At 42.5% G+C, this 15,482-nt stretch overlaps 1 protein-coding gene across 2 annotated transcripts in view; it reads left to right on the top strand.

Annotated features, from left to right (window-relative positions):
• The window catches only part of OXSR1 (oxidative stress responsive kinase 1), an 87,905-nt gene that overhangs the window by 24,438 nt on the left and 47,985 nt on the right, over positions 1 to 15,482 (top strand). For both annotated transcript variants that reach the window (XM_066201399.1, XM_066201391.1), the window contains 2 exons: positions 4,283 to 4,391; positions 14,984 to 15,125. In XM_066201399.1, coding sequence (XP_066057496.1) covers positions 4,283 to 4,391; positions 14,984 to 15,125 — 251 coding nt within the window. The remainder of the gene's footprint in view (positions 1 to 4,282; positions 4,392 to 14,983; positions 15,126 to 15,482) is intronic.

Genomic DNA, 15,482 nt, shown 5'->3' with positions numbered 1-15,482 from the left:
TGTTTCTTTTCCACTGTTGTTCTAGGGCTAGTTTAACCCCTCTTTACTCGTGCCAGTTTCGCTCCTGTAGCCACTTGAGGCAAGGAGTTGAACTGGATAATCTGAGGAGTGGGAGTTGAATCAGAACCTGTGATTTTGTGCTTTTCCCCTACCTTCTTAAAAAATGTCTCTTGAGTTAATTTTGATAGAAGAACATGTTTGGTTTTATTTTTTATTTTTAGTTATGTTGCCAGCTCAAAAGGCAAATGAACTATTGTTATTTTATTATTGTCAGTTTTACAACCTTTTAGCTAAACCATTAAAATTTCACTTGGAGCAGAATGTGAGTGGTTATGGCTGCCTGTAGGACTGGAGCTCTAAATCCTGCTTTAAAAGGATGAAGAGCAGCTTTAACGCCTTATCTCTCAGCTGAAATCTCATGGTATAAGATCTTTGCCAGCCATAGCTGAAGCATTGAAAATCAAGGGGTGATCACATCTGACCTGCTTTGATTTCTGCCTCAGCCATGCTTTCCCTCCCCACTTCTCTTATAGTTGTGATTCCTTTCAAACAGGGTAGCCACGTTGACAGCTCTCTGGACTCCTCTGAAGCTGCAGGAAGCCACATGAAAGCACTCTGCTGCTGTGCTATATCTCTCGAGTTCATGTCAACATGTAGGAAGTAAAACTAAATAAAGCACAATTTTTATCCTGGTATTTGAGAGCAAGTGCCTCTGAAGCAAACCTCAGGGGCAGATAAACACAGAGTAAAAGGTGGTGATGTGAAAAGAAAATACCATTAAGAAACTTGAGCTGGTAGCTAAAACACAGCCTTAATCTCCTCCTATTCATTCAAATTTCAATTGTTTGTCAGTGGGCAAATAAACCCTCATCCAGAATAGCTGATCTCTAGAAATGTGTCTGATTTACAGGAGACTAATATGTTGCTTATGATTCTGGATTAGACTTCCCTGCAGTTTTATTACTGTTTTGCAAGCCTTGAAATGTTTCATTTATTGCCTGTAGAAGTACTGAGAACACTTGTCAGAACCCTTAATGGAAGCCATGGAGGCATTTAGACCTAATCCTAGTCTATTTGCTTTTGGTATTTGACAATACAGATATTTTTAATATCTCACCCAGAGTGAGCATGTAACCATTTCCAAACCATTGCCTGTGTCTAGACATGTTTGTGTGGGGAATTCATTCTCCATAGCTGAGCAGAAAGCAGAGCAGTTTATGGGAATTGGCAGGGAGGCTGTCTCTCATCACAGCCATGGAGTGTGAGGGAAGAGCTGCTGATCACCCACTGCATCTGTGGATGGCTTGGGGGTCTGTATCAAGTGACCCATGGCTGTTGGCAGAGAGGGAATAAAACAACCTTTCCACCTTACAACTTGTATAGAGCAGCCCTAATAAATTATTACAGAGGTGTGGAAATGACTGAGATTTTTATTAGCAGTCTTCCAATATAATTTGGATGCTGGGGAAAATACGGGAAGCACAGTTGTAACTGTTATCTGGGGACAGCAGTCTTATTAGAGAGGTAGGAAGAGGAAACCTTTACCTGCTGTGACTTTGTTGTGTTTGAAGAGCAGCAAACTCTCCCAAAAGCTTTGGGAACAGTATTAAAGCTAAGCTTACTACACACAAAATGGCTGTTGCTGCATTTTATCTCTTCCTACTCTAAGCATGCTTTTGAGCAGAGGTGCTCTGTGATCCTTGAGTGGGATTCCTGCTTTAGCTACAGCCCTTCAGCCCCTGCATTTGTGCTGCTGGAGCAGACTGTGGATGGTTGACAGAATTGGCTTGGTTTCAGTTATGGCAGGAAGCATTTTAACCACAAAGCCCCTGTGATTTGCCACTATCACTTAAAACAATTGAATGGGTTGAGCTTTCAGGATGTTGGTACCCTCTTTGGGGGAGAACAGGAACCAAGCTTTGATGTAGCCAGGGTGAGATTAGCCCAGAAAGCTGCTGAGAATGAAATGGGGATTTGTGATGGGAGGGAAAGTCTGCCTGGCTGCTGCTCCTTCTGATTGGTAATAATGTAAAAACACTGAAAATCGTGGGCTGTGATGCAATTAATTATTCAGAGCTGTGCTACACTGTGTGAAAAATGGATTAATCTGTCTGTATTACACATCCACTGGCTGACAGAGGTGTTTAATTGCACAGATCAGGTTTGTGATTATTTATTTTCACTCTTTATGCTTTGGTGCACATGACAGACTTGAGCTGGTTTTTGTTGTTTTGTTTTTTGTTTTTTTTTTTTTTTTTTTTTTTAAGCTGTGTTTCCCAGCCCAGGGAGTAGATTGTGGTAGTGAATGAGAGAGGAAGCTCTTCGAATATAATAATAAAATGGTAACTAAGCGTCACCAAATGCCTGAAAAAAATCTGTAGTATGGGGCTGCTTAAATGGCAAAAATCTGATCTAGGTCTAGGATCTTAAATAAACTTGGTCCAGACTTTATCTCATTGCCTCCTGTACTCCAGTAGCATACACAAATATATATTGAATATGCAATGTTTGTATATATTTCTCATACTACTCTTTTGGTCTCCCAGGGAACTGCTTCAAAATATTTTGAGCAGTCTAGCTGAGAAAATGTAAAGCCAGTTCCTCTAGACACTTGCTGAGAGTGGTGGATTTGGGACCGGTCTGGCTGATGGGATGGATTACCAGTCCTGCTTGTTGCTTTCCACCTTGTTTTCCTCTGGTGCCACTTGATCTTGTGTAGTATATTTTAATTGTCAGAGAGAGAAGCACAGAGAACCATAGAAAACTCCAAAGTTGCTGATTTATTTCCTTTGTGAAAAATGACTTGACACAAGTGAAAGTTTGCAAGGAAGGGAGTTGGAGCTGTCAGAGTAAGCAAAATATATTGTTTTAGGCTGTATTTATTTTCACAGGGTGTTTTTTAGTCAGAGTATGCTTCATGGAGATGAATAGCTTATTCCCCACTCTTCAAATATCCTTTCCTGTTTAGAAGGATTCTTCTTTAATCTGCTTGTTAAGTTTCCTGGAAAGTTGGTGCCTCTCCTGGGGAAGCAGCAAGAGGAACCAATTGCTTTGGATTCCTCAAATGCACCTACTCCCTGAAAAGCAGTGCTAAGTGGATAAATCAACATGAGCCTGTTCCTTTGGAGCTGTGATTGCCAGCTCAGGCCTTGCCAAGGGGAAGCAGTGGCTTTACTCTGAGCTCAGTCACAAGCAGAGCTCTGTACAGGAGCAGGAGGAAAATGTGCTGCATTTGTGGGGTGTCCTGGGCATGAGTGAATTCTTCTCAGAGCTCTTGTACTTCAGTACCAGGGAAGTCTTGTGCTTAGAGGAAGGGAAGGATCAGGGGGTGAAGGGCCCTTGCTTTCCTCCTGCCTTGTGTGCTGTGGAGGAATGCTGCAGTTGAGAGCAGAAGTTCAGGGGATGAGTGTCTGGGGTGGGTACAATTTGTCAGGTTGAGGGACTTGGCTGAAGCATAAAGGCTCAGCTGGGTGCAGTGCAGGGTGCCAGGCTTGGCTCAGTGGATGGCTTTTGTCTATGGACAGCCAAGAAACTGTGAGTCTTTCTGTCCAAACTGGTGATTTGTGGTTGCATAATGAAATCAACGTTTTCTGTGGTGTTGTTCCCTCCATAACCTGGAAAACCTGAACCCATAACCAACACTAAACACGGTCAAAACTCAAAACAATTTAATATCTCAACATGTTTCATATTGTCCTTGACTGGTAGTGGCTACTGACTTTCTAATCTCAAAATGATCCCTCTCTTCTTCCAGTGTGACAAAGGATACAGCTGTCCTTTGTGCCTTCAACCTAATTGAGCTAAGCCATCTGCTTTCCTGCTGGGAAGAAACATTAGGAATAAGAGGCCTTTTTTCCCCAGGGGCCAGTATTTCCCTTTCTCATCCAAATGATAGTCTTCAACAGATGAAGCATCTGTTGCATAGTGGTTTACAGAAAGGAGAAGTCAACATGAACTTCCTAGGTCACAAACTGAGGTGAATTTTTGGGAGTATTCTGTTGTAGCTGTGTGCAGGTATTTTGATTGCCAGCATTCTGATGGCCTCACAACGGGTTTTTTGGTTAACTTTTTCTTCCTCTAGACAGACAGGAAGAACCCTAAAATACCTTTTGGCTCTAGTATGATGCAACCTGAGTGTTTAGAGTATTCCTGGATTTTCTGCATTTACCTTCTAGGTATCCTTTTTCTTTGCACCCTCTTTGTGTCTTGAGGAAGATAACTTCTGTGCCCGAGGAGTGACTGTCACTCTGTCCAACTGCTAATGTTTTATTTTTCTCTACAGAAAGAAATTCAAGCCATGAGTCAGTGCCATCACCCCAACATTGTATCTTACTACACATCCTTTGTGGTGAAAGATGAGCTTTGGCTGGTGATGAAGTTACTTAGTGGAGGTGAGTGGTCCAATTTCTTTACCCTACAGGCAGCATAAAAACCTATCCTCCCTCCTTCCTCTCTCCCTTCTTTACCTCTTAAGTTTTCCACCTGTGAATTAAGACATTTTCTAGACTTGTAGCGTTTTTCAGGTAGGAAAAAACCTCTAGAATCAGAAAGTCCAACCATTACCCCAGCGCTGCCAAGTTCACCACTAAAACCCTGACCCCAAGTGTCACATCCACACATCTTTTAAACTCTGTGAGGATGGTGAATCCACCACCTCCCCACACAGCCTGTTCCAGTGCTGAACATTTCCAGGAAGAAATGTTTCTTAAGATCCAAACCTCCCCTGGTGCAATTCGAGGCAGCTTCCCCTTGTCCTACTGCTTGTTCCCTGGGAGCAGAGCCCGACCCCCCTGGCTGTCCCCTCCTGTCAGGGAGTTGTGCAGAGCCACAAAGTCCCCCCTGAGCCTCCTTTTCTCCAGGCTGAGCCCCTTTCCCAGCTCTCTCAGCCTTTCCTGGTGCTCCAGAGCCTTCCCCATCTCTGTTCCCTTCTCTGGACTCGCTCCAGCCCCTCAGTGTCTTGTCATGAGGGGCCCAAAAGTGACTCCAGGATTGGAGGTGTGGGCTCAGCAGTGCTGAGTACAGGGGACAGTCCCTGCCCTGGTCCTGCTGTCACACCATTGCTGACCCAGGCCAGGGGCCATTGGCCTTCCTGCCCATCTGGCCACACTCTGGGTCATGTTCAGCCACTGTCACCAGCATCCCCAGATCCCTTCCCACCAGGCTGCTTTCCAGCCATTCTGTATGAATAGTCATATTTGATTGCAACCCATTCAGCTCAGAAATAGCTTCTTGTGTTATGTCCATCAGTAGTAACACCTAACTGGCTTCTGAAAATCCCTGCCTGGTTAACACAGAGCCAAGGAAACTTCCCTTTTCTGGATTTAATCTCTCAGACACTGGAGAAACGGCTCTTTTTTTTGAGACAGAGTTTGAAAATTTTTTATCAGTAATGTTTTATTTGTAGTCATAATATTTTCCAGGCTCCCTGTTTAAGTTACAGCTGAGACAAGAAATGGAATCAAGTTCTGGATGATAAAACAAAGGGCTGTTGCTAAATCCTGGGCCTGTCTTTAGGAAGACTTCATTTTCCTGGCACTGCAGTGCAAAGGAATTGAAAATTGAAAAAAAAATAAAAAAATCCCTATTTGCTTGCTTTAAAAAAACCCTGGCTTCTCTGTTCTTGGCTTAATTTTGTGGGCTGTAAAATGCCAGGAGATGATGTGGAAAAATCTGGTTAAACCTGTTTGCATTTTGCACAAGAGCTCAACAATGACCATAAAATATGTCTCTTTGAAGGTGTTCTTTAGATAATTTTAGCAGTTCTTTTGGGGGAAATCAAATTCCATGCCAACCATAAGTCTGTCTTAAAGGGGTTTTTAATGTCCCGTGTGCTCATGTGTCATTAAGCAATACCCTCTGTTTCCTTAGACAGACAAGTAACAGGTCTTTAAAGATGTGTGTGGAAAAGAATCCCCTGCCAGCTTAGAGCAAGCAGTGTTGCTGTGTGTATAAAAAGTGTATCTATGGGAAAGTTTCCACAACAGGAGGAAATGGCATCTCAGGGGGCTGGAGAGGCAGCAGCAATGGATTTGGCCTTTTCCAGAGAGTACACAACCTCTTGGAAGGAAATGCACAGCTGCCTCCATCACTTCACAGCAGTTTTCTGTCATAATCGAATCATGATGAGGCTCATCCTTGAACCTCCAAATGTTGTCTCTGTTTGTTCTCAATTTTGTGTGGAGGTGGTTTTTTTTGGTTTTTTTTTTTTTTTGTGTAAAGCTGGGGAAAAGTCAGACCATCATTGTCAAGGCACCACAGATGTAAAGACTACACTGGGAAAATTTCTGGAAAAATAATTATTGCTTCAGAACCAGACTCTTGCTGGTGTGAATGATGACCTGCTTCTCATTTAATATTCCCTCTGAATGGGCTTTTATGTTCTTCAGCCTGATAACTGACCCTTGTGCAGCTCTGGCATTTAGTGGGGCACTTGCAGTAAAGCAGTGCTAGGAAATGTCCCTGCTTATTCTGCTGCATGTGTTGAAGAGTAGGGTCACACAGAGAAGACAGACCAGTAAGAGTGTAATTCTTCCCTCTCCCCAACATTTGTGTGAGTCAGTGTTTTCTCACTTGAAAGGAATCATTTGAAAGCTGGAGGAATTGCTAAAGTAAATAGAAAGACTTTGAGAATGACCTGTCACTTTCTAAGCAGGAGGATACCTTGTGAGGTATTTTTCAGCTGTTTGCTTTTATATACTTTTTACTTCACGCTTTTTTAACATCTGTGCTTCAGGAATTTCATATTAGATCTCATAGGCAAATTCTACAGCACAATCTTAAGGATGGGGGAAGAAACTTGTGATTGGAGCTTTCTGACTGAAGAGCTTTTTCATTCACTTTTAATGAGACTATTTTCAGTTGGTCTTAGGCTGAGTGATTTATGTAACGAGAGACACTTCTAAAACTGCCTCTCATTCCTTTGAGCTTAGTTCTTATCAGTAATAAAGTGGCTCGTTTTGCGGTCATCTGTCATCCAGTGGGAAAAATAATGATCTGGGTTTCTCAACAGGAAAAACCTTTGAGATGGTTTCTTAACCAGAAAACAAAAGCAAAGAAAAAAACCTCAAAACAAAACCAAAAACAAACAAGCAAACAAAAAACCCTCCACCAAAACAGACCCAGAACAGAGTACAGCCTAATGCTTTCATTTTGTTTAGCTGTTCTAAAAGATTTGTACATCCCAATAAGTACACACGAAATACATTCTGATGTCCATTCTGTATCTTGATCATGGCTTTTGCACTTGAGAATTTATTCTGGGTAAGTTCAGAATTTTATTGTGTTTTTTTTCTGTCAGTGTATGCTGGTGTTTGATTTCAGGCTGAAACTAGTTTTAATTTCAGCATACAAACACTGACTTCAGCGATTTGATAAACAGCCCACAAGACAGCCCAGTCTCTAATGCAAGCCTTTTTTGTAGTTGTTGTTGTAAGCACAATTTAATTTCTTCTCTGGTTGCAGTCTTTTGTTAAAATCCTAACCTGGTCATACATGCAAGTGTTTTAGAAATGTCTCTAAGGGAAAATACTCTAAATCCATGAATTGCTGTTGTCTAACAGTGCCTTGTTCCTCCAGAGGGTGCACTGAAAGGTGCCTTAATTACCTGGCTGACATTGTCACTGAAACAGAACTATTTGTCTCCACAAGTGCTCTGTTGATTGGAGATTTCTATATTTGAAAGTTGTCAGCAGCCAGGAGGTAGCATTGGGGAGCTGATGTGCATCAGAGCCTAGCCAGGCTGGTGGGAGCCTCTGCTCAGAGCCCTCTGAACTGGCAGCACTGAGCCCAAAGCAGGTGTGGAGTTGCTGATGGCAGAAACGTGGCTGTGATGAGATGCAGCTGGTAGGGACCAGGGCTGCTGGTGTGTCCAGTCACTGACAGCCTCTTTCAGGTCTGGTGATGTGTGTCTGTGTCACCTTTGTGAAGTGTCTGCTGTTTCTGTTCCCATCAGTAGAAACTGCAGACCCTTTTCTCTCATGATGGAAGTTCTGGAGGGTTCCAAGCTTGGCAGTGTGAACTCGACACCCCAGCCTTTGAGTCCAGTGTTACTCCAAACTAAAATCCAATGGCTATTTCTAGACGACTGCTGACCTGCTCTTTGCCTCCCTGGCATTCTCCTGTCATGAATTTTACTCGTGCCTTTTTAAAGCCTGCTAAAGCCCAGTCCTGCTCTCAAACTCCTGTGGCTTTTTAGCAGGAAGAGGAGCAGCTGTGCTTTTGTTCTTGTGCTTTTACATTGTGACCTGCTTGCTCTTCTAAATTCTCCCTGCTTTTAACAAGCTCTCATTTCACAGGTGACCCATGGCTGTAGATAACTTTGTAAGACAGTTGCTCCTATGAAAAAGCCAGCTCTGGTGACTTGCTACATCACACAACAATTTTTCCTGTCCTAGCCTGCAGCAGATGAAACCTCCAAAATATTTTTAAACTGTGCAAATCCTTTAAATAATGAAAAGTTTCCAGATAGGACTCTTGGATAATCTGCCCTCGTAAAGGCTCCTGACGATATCTGCCAAAGACATTACTGTATTGAAATAGTTAAACCTTTTATTTTCCTAAAGTTTTTAAGATTAGCTAATCAACTTCTTACTTCAGCCTTTGATCTGAAGTTCAGAATGCCAGACCAAAAGAGGCAGGCAAGTCTTAGTTCTCTACCAGGGAGTTAGGACATCTTGTTCTGCTTCTGCTGTGTTAATCTCTGATCTGGCCCCTCCTAATTCCAACAGAGAGTTAGGATCAAAGCATAAACCACAGGTCCTTAGAAATCTTCATGTTTATGTTGAATTATTTTCTTAGGAGAGAGATAGGCTATTTTTAATTCATCTGGAGGGGTTTTGATTTTATTTGTAGAAGCACAACTTAATTTCAAACAATTAAGGATGGGATAAGTCAGAAGCAGGCGATGGCAGAGACTGTACATGATTGCAGAATGCAACGTGTGTAGATAACTGCCACTCATAACTGTAATAAGAAAAGCATGAAAAATTAGTTTGTCTTCAGATTTTCTCCTATAAATGTCTTGATCACAACAGTAATAAGCTGTTTTGCTCCCTTTATTGTATTATCTTGTTTTCTGCCTTAATCTTTCTATATTTCTTCTGCATCCATGCACATGCCCTGGGGGGAAGGAGGCAAGAAGTGGATGTTTCCTTAGTTTCCCTCTAAAGAGGTTTAACTAGGATTATGTCTTTTCCTTTGTTTTGTATAACTTGTTGTTTCCTTTACTTTGCTACTCTCCAGCTGTATCTGTATTCTTCAGTCCCAGAAGGGGATTGAATCCAAGCAGTTCTTCCTTCTTATGCATTTTCTTCATCTGTTTGCCAGAGACTGACAAGGTGCAGATTTAATTCTTGGCTCTAATGACAGCCAGGCTCACCAAAACCGCTGGCTAATGCTGAGATGTCTTGAAAGAAGCAGCAGTGAACCTGCCAACTCCCCCTTCTCAAAGGTTCAGCCTGTTCGGCATCAGTATTTGTCAGGTTTGGGGCAGATTTTGGTTCTCACAAAGTTGTCTGATGATTTCCCGGCACTGTTTTCAAGCCTGTTTGTGCCAGGCCTCTAAATGGCCAATCAGTGCAGGCACTGTTACCTGTTTTTTTTTGGATTTTTTTCATGTTGGAAGCTAGAGAATTAAATTTTCCCATTCTGCTTCCCAGACAAAGTTAAATGAGGAGTTTTCTTTGCAATTAAAGTGTATCTTGGTTCTGTCACTTAAGTTATAATGTGCAAGATATGGTTCCCATAGCAACCAGCTCTGCTGTACATTTTTTCTTCCTCTGGGGGCATGTAAAATTCCAACTGGAACACTCCTGCATTTATCTATAATCTTGTTCCCAACAAGCTTTCCTTTCTGCTCAGGTATTCATGCCCTTCTCTGCTTCAGCCCCAGTGTGCTGAAGCACTAAGCAGTGTCACTGATGACTGTGGATGTTTTCTTCCTCTGCTGAGGAGAGACGTCAGAAACAGGCTTCCTCAGTGCCATTGCACAGCCTTGCTGGTGTAGGTGAGGTCAAGGAGTCGTGCTCTGGATTTGGAACAGGAAGTCTCAGCGTTTGTGGTGGTTTGCTGTTGAAAGTGAATCAGTGGAACAATTAGGACTTCTTGCCCCGAGGGTGCCATTACGCAGAAGTTTTCTTCAGCAGCAAAGCTGGTTTGAGGAGTTCCTGGCTGTTTGGTCTCCACCCTGCCTGGAAAAGTGGATTTCCAGTTACTGCAGTGATCCCATTTTATAGTATGGCTTCTTAACTGGGTGCAGGGGGCACAACAGTGAGGTGGTGAACTGTGGAACTTTAATCTGATTTTGTTGCCATAGGTAACCTGGTATCTTTGGAGTAGTACATAATTCATGGTGTTGAAAGAGTCAGTTCTGCTGGATTTGTGTGGGGTGCAAGTCAGGACTGCTTTTGCTGGGATCCAAGACTGTCCATTGCCAGTGGTCTGCCTGATGTCAATGTACAAAATCTGAATATCTTTCTCTTACAAGCAGTTACAGGTTGGGTTCTCTCAGCTGAGGGTAAATCTGTGTACAGGTTCCTTCTGACTTGTGCTGCCCTTTGGAGCTACTGCATTAACAGCTTTTGGAGCAGACTGGGGAGCTTGTGAGTTTGAGCAGAAAACCACTTCCCTCTCAACTGCTGTACAGTTTGCACTGGGAGCTTGCTCTTTACTAAGTAGGTGAATTTCCATGACCATTGGTGTCAGTACACTGAGACATCTGGTTGACGAATGGCAAGTCATGCTAAATGCTTTATCAGATTGCACAGCATCTCGTACGCTTCCTGTTGATGTGCTGCACTGTGTATATTTGATGGGCAGGAATTTGTTTTAGCTGCATTTTTTCCATATCAATCACTAAATGTTGTCTCCTTTCCTTTGTCTTGTGTTGGGCTTTGAGATCAGTTGCTCATCACCAGCTTTCTTTAAACATCCTTGTTAATGACAGCATTATTTATATTTATGGTTAGACTCCAGTTCTGACCCTATTCTCTGTGTCTTGTTTTGTCTTCTCTTGGTATGTAGCCCTTCTGGGTTTGGAAGAGCTTTCCAGTCAGCCTCAGCCAAACTTAATTTCTTTTTTTTTTTTTCCTTTCTCTGACTTAGGGTTCACCTTCCTGTACTGTGAGTCCATACTTGCTACTTGTGATTTTTTAATGAGAAAAATCATGAGGGAATTGTTGTAATCAAGCGTAATGCCATGTACAATACACACTAGAGTGCTTAGAGTAGCATTATCTAAAATAGAAGTTTTTTAGGGAAGAGTCAAAGGTATTTTTTCTTCTCTGGAGACATTGTAGTAGATTTGTTTTCTCCTTGAAAATCTTGTAACTGTTAATACAGAGCAGGGTACTTTATTTCCAGTGTGAACCTCATTGTCTGGCTGCAAGGTTCTGTCTTACAGTGAGATTGAGCAGTTTGCACATGGAGCACAATCTATAGAAGAACTGCATTTAAGCAGAGATCCAGCTGTGTTTGGATGTGCTCTGTCTTCCCCAGTTACTCCTAAACTGGTTTGAAGCTGGCAGTCTGCAGTCGTGCTGGTGTTTCCCAGCAGTGTGGTCAGTTCGTTAAGCACATCCTCTGGTGTGGTTTAGGCCCTGGTTCCAGTTCAGCTGAATTAATTTCCAGTTAATTTTAGCAGTTATTGTATTGCTGGATTGAGAACAGGCCACAGTGCAAAACAGTCAAATTTCCCTTTAGAATATGATTCCCTGATCTCTTGGTCCAGTATAATGAAGTTGGTGTAGGAATTTGTCTGTATGCTGAGGCAGTGGGGGTCTTACCCTTGTGAGTGTGTCACACACGTAACTGAGACCCCTGGGACCAGCTTTGCCTTGAATTTATGAGCCTAATGCTGCAATCCAATCCTGCCCTTCTAGCAGGAGGTGTTTTCCTTGACAGTGACATTCCCATGACTTCTCCTTTCAAAGTAGCTCCTACCTTGGCTGTGGGCTTCTCTTTGGGGATTTAGTTGCTCCATGCCAGGCTTCCTGAGCCAGAATGCTGGAAAATTGCATGGAGCAGTGCTGGGAAATGCAGCTTGGCTTTGTTCTTTGTATTCCCTGGTGCTGTGCTTAATGAAGTTGGAGTTGTGAGTCAGAACTGACTACCAAACTTAATGATTTGTGAGTTGGAAAAATCAGTTTCATGGTGCTGTGGTGCCAGTGGCCAAAGCCTGAGCAGACAAGGGGGGATGATCCTAAGAACACTTTGTCCAGCAGAAAGGTGGCTCTTGGGTTGCCTTTCTGCTCTTTCTTGCAGTGGGCATTTTGCTGATCTCTTTTTGCTGTTCTCCTTTCCATAGAGGACTGGCAAATTCCCCCACTTTCTATGAACATCTCGGTGTGAAAGTGGTTTTAAAATAAATGTGCTTAAAAAGTGTCAGGCAGGACTGGGAGCAGATATAGCCTGGGTGTGAATCAGCCTTTTCACAACCAGGGCTGGCTCTGTGCATGCCCTCTTGTCTGTCTACCCTCCACCCTCCTTTCAGGGTTAAATACAACCTCTAACTTGGCTAAATAGAGGATTTTTTTTTGACCAAATGAATTTGAGCACCATATGATCTGCCTCCTCATGTTCCCTGAGCCCTTTGCAGGAGAAGGGAAATGTTTGTGAACAAAGTCTGCTAACGGAGCCGTGGGTGGAAAGAGGACAAAACGAGTACGTGAAGAACCACATATTTTCACTGGACTTCTAAAACAAGTGACAGTTTGTTCTCCAGATTAAGGCACATTTCAGAGGAAAAGCCTGAACAAGTGGATGTGGAGGGGCTTTTTTGGTGGGGTTTTTTATGATCTCACAAAAATTCATGTCCAGAATAAGAAGCCTCAAACTTAGTAAGCATGTACTCTTTAAATGTGAAGAGATGTTAGACTGAAGGCCAGGTGAGTCCTCATGACACACAACAGAAAATTCTTTTCTCAGAACATAAAGGTGAGATTTCAGTGAAGGGGTTCATCTCCAACATCTGAAATCTCAGCTTTCTTCAGTGAAGATACTCTTGCCCTAATGCAGGAAGTCCAACATATGTCAAAACCACCTGAGAAACCTTTGGCTAAAATCCATGTAAAAAATCACTAAATATGAGTGTATTTCTCTGCTTGGGTGGGGTAAAGGAAGGCTGAACACTGAATATTCTTGCATAAAATGTTGGGGCAATGTTCTATAACTTCATCTCTGTATTTTTTTCATTTTCCTCTGGGTTTTTTTCTTTTTTTGTTATAGTCTTCTGTGTTAAGATTGTGTCCTCTGCAAATATCTTGAACTAAGCAAAGATTTTTTTGGTCAGAGGAAGCTGAAGGTGCCATTCAGGGCAACCAGTTTATCCCTCAGTTTATATCCTGGGTTTATTGGATGTCTTGGTGTCCAGGTGAAGCTGGTGCCAGTGGGCCAGACAAGATGGAAAGTGAGGAACAGTGGCACTGCTGGCTGCAGGAGCTCAGCCTATACTGCTTTACACCAACTAAGGGATACTGTGCACCCATGGAATTGTTTCCTGTGCAGTTTGAATTGTGCAAAATGAGCCTTTCCACATGGTGTTTGTATTCAAACCTTGCAGCCTCTGCTTTTATAGGAGAGTCCAAAAGGAAAATACTCTTCTAAGTGAAAACGAATCTGCAAGATTGTTTTGGGATAGAAATTCAGTTGGGATAGTTAATAAAATAAATGTTAAACAGGAAGGAATTTTTTGTCTACCTGAACCTGGAGGGTGAGAGGAAAATCAAACAAAACCCTCCACTGTATTTTTCTCTTGCTTCAGGAATTTACAAGGTGAAACTTCTGATCCTCCCGTGGGCCAAATTCATGAGTTTCTATTCTTCAGATCCAAAAAAAATTTTCTCTTACTTTTTTGACTGTGAGTTAGGAAGAATGAACTTCTCTAAACTTTCCTAAAACTGAACTCAGCTTTTCTAAACTAGCTGAGTTAATACTGGGATGTTCTTACCCTGCGAGTTTCCTGTTCAAAGACAGGCAAAGCTGCAATTTGTGCTCTCCAGTCGTGCCTGCTTTTCTCATTTTTTAAGAACTTCCCAGTACTGCTGGCATTGCTTTGTGCTTGTAGCTCTGGAAACCCTACTAGTCCCTATCCAGTCATTAAACCACAGAAATGCAAGTTTGAAGGGGCTAAATGGCACAGGCTTTGGAAAAGAAGCTTAGCCATCCCATGCTGGAGCAATAAAAAGTTCTGACAAGTATCTTCAGTCCAGATACAAATACAAAGAGGGCAGTACCCAGTGCCTGTGAACAGCAGGGCCTTGCACAAGAGGCCTGGTGCGAGTCACTGGTTCCATTTATTCCGGGGTGCAGTTTGAAGAAGTGGTTTGCTCTCTAAAGCCTGGTTTGTCATGGAAGATGATGTCATTCACACCATGCTTGGGAGAGAGACTAAACATGCTTCTAGGGAAGGATCTAAGCTATTCCAGTTTTGTACACAGTGAAGAAGGGATTTACTATCAGAATTCAGCCTCATTTGTTCTCTATTTAATGATTTCCACTTTTTTCCCTGTTAGGGTTGTACTAGCCCTTAACAGATGAGATTTTTCCTGCTATTCCTCTGCAGTGAATTTGTAGGAGCTGAAAAAGAGTGCCTAATTTTGTCAAGCTTGTTGCCTGCAGCTTGAGAATCCTGGCAGCCCCCTGCTTTTTCCATTTCCCCCTTCAGCATCTCCAGCACTCAGCACTAAGCCAGCTGTAGCATCAGTATCTACTTATAAACCTTCCAAGAGTCCTGTGTGTGTACCTTTTACATTTTTGCTTGTTCAAATAACTTCTCAGTTGCTTGTGTTCACAAGGGTTTTACAGCCCACCTTGAGGCTCTGCCCTCGGGGGTGCATTGTTGCCTCTGCTTTCCTGCTGCAAAAGCTTCAGTTCTGACTCTGATCCAGACCATCATCAGTGAATTTCTTGTGTATTAAACGATGATAAATTACATTTGACTGTGAATCAGTTCTTCTAGTTTAAACTAAGATATTTAACTCTTCTCTAGGCTCTGTTTTGGATATTATCAAGCACATTGTGGCCAAAGGAGAACACAAGACTGGTGTCCTGGATGAAGCCTGTATAGCCACAATCCTTAAGGAGGTGCTGGAGGGACTGGACTACCTACATAAAAACGGGCAAATCCACAGGTATTTTATGTTTTTTCTCACTTTGTCATCAAATGCTATTGGAACAGAGTAGCTGAGCACATAGTTTCATCCCATAACTTGCTGAGGGCATAAAGAGAGGAAAGTAAAGGTGGAAGCTTAATTAAAATGCAGGATTCAAATGGCTGTATTCTGTACACTATATCTGTATTCGATGACAATTTGAGGCAAAAATTTGGGTAAATTTTGGGGTGTTGAAAGTTCTGATATAGGGAACCTCTTTCTAAGTGTCAACATTCAGCTGCAAAGTGTAGTTGATGGAAGGCTGGAAAACTTAAACTGGTTTTGTTTCTTGCAGAGCTACAAATTACCAAGAGCCCTGCACAGGCAGAGTTGAGC

This window comes from Chamaea fasciata, unplaced genomic scaffold (assembly GCF_029207755.1).
Source record: "Chamaea fasciata isolate MVZ Bird 193981 ecotype frontalis unplaced genomic scaffold, bChaFas1.0.hap1 SCAF_1, whole genome shotgun sequence".
NCBI classification, from domain to species: Eukaryota; Metazoa; Chordata; class Aves; order Passeriformes; family Sylviidae; genus Chamaea; species Chamaea fasciata.
This window is presented reverse-complemented; position numbering and strand designations above follow the sequence as displayed.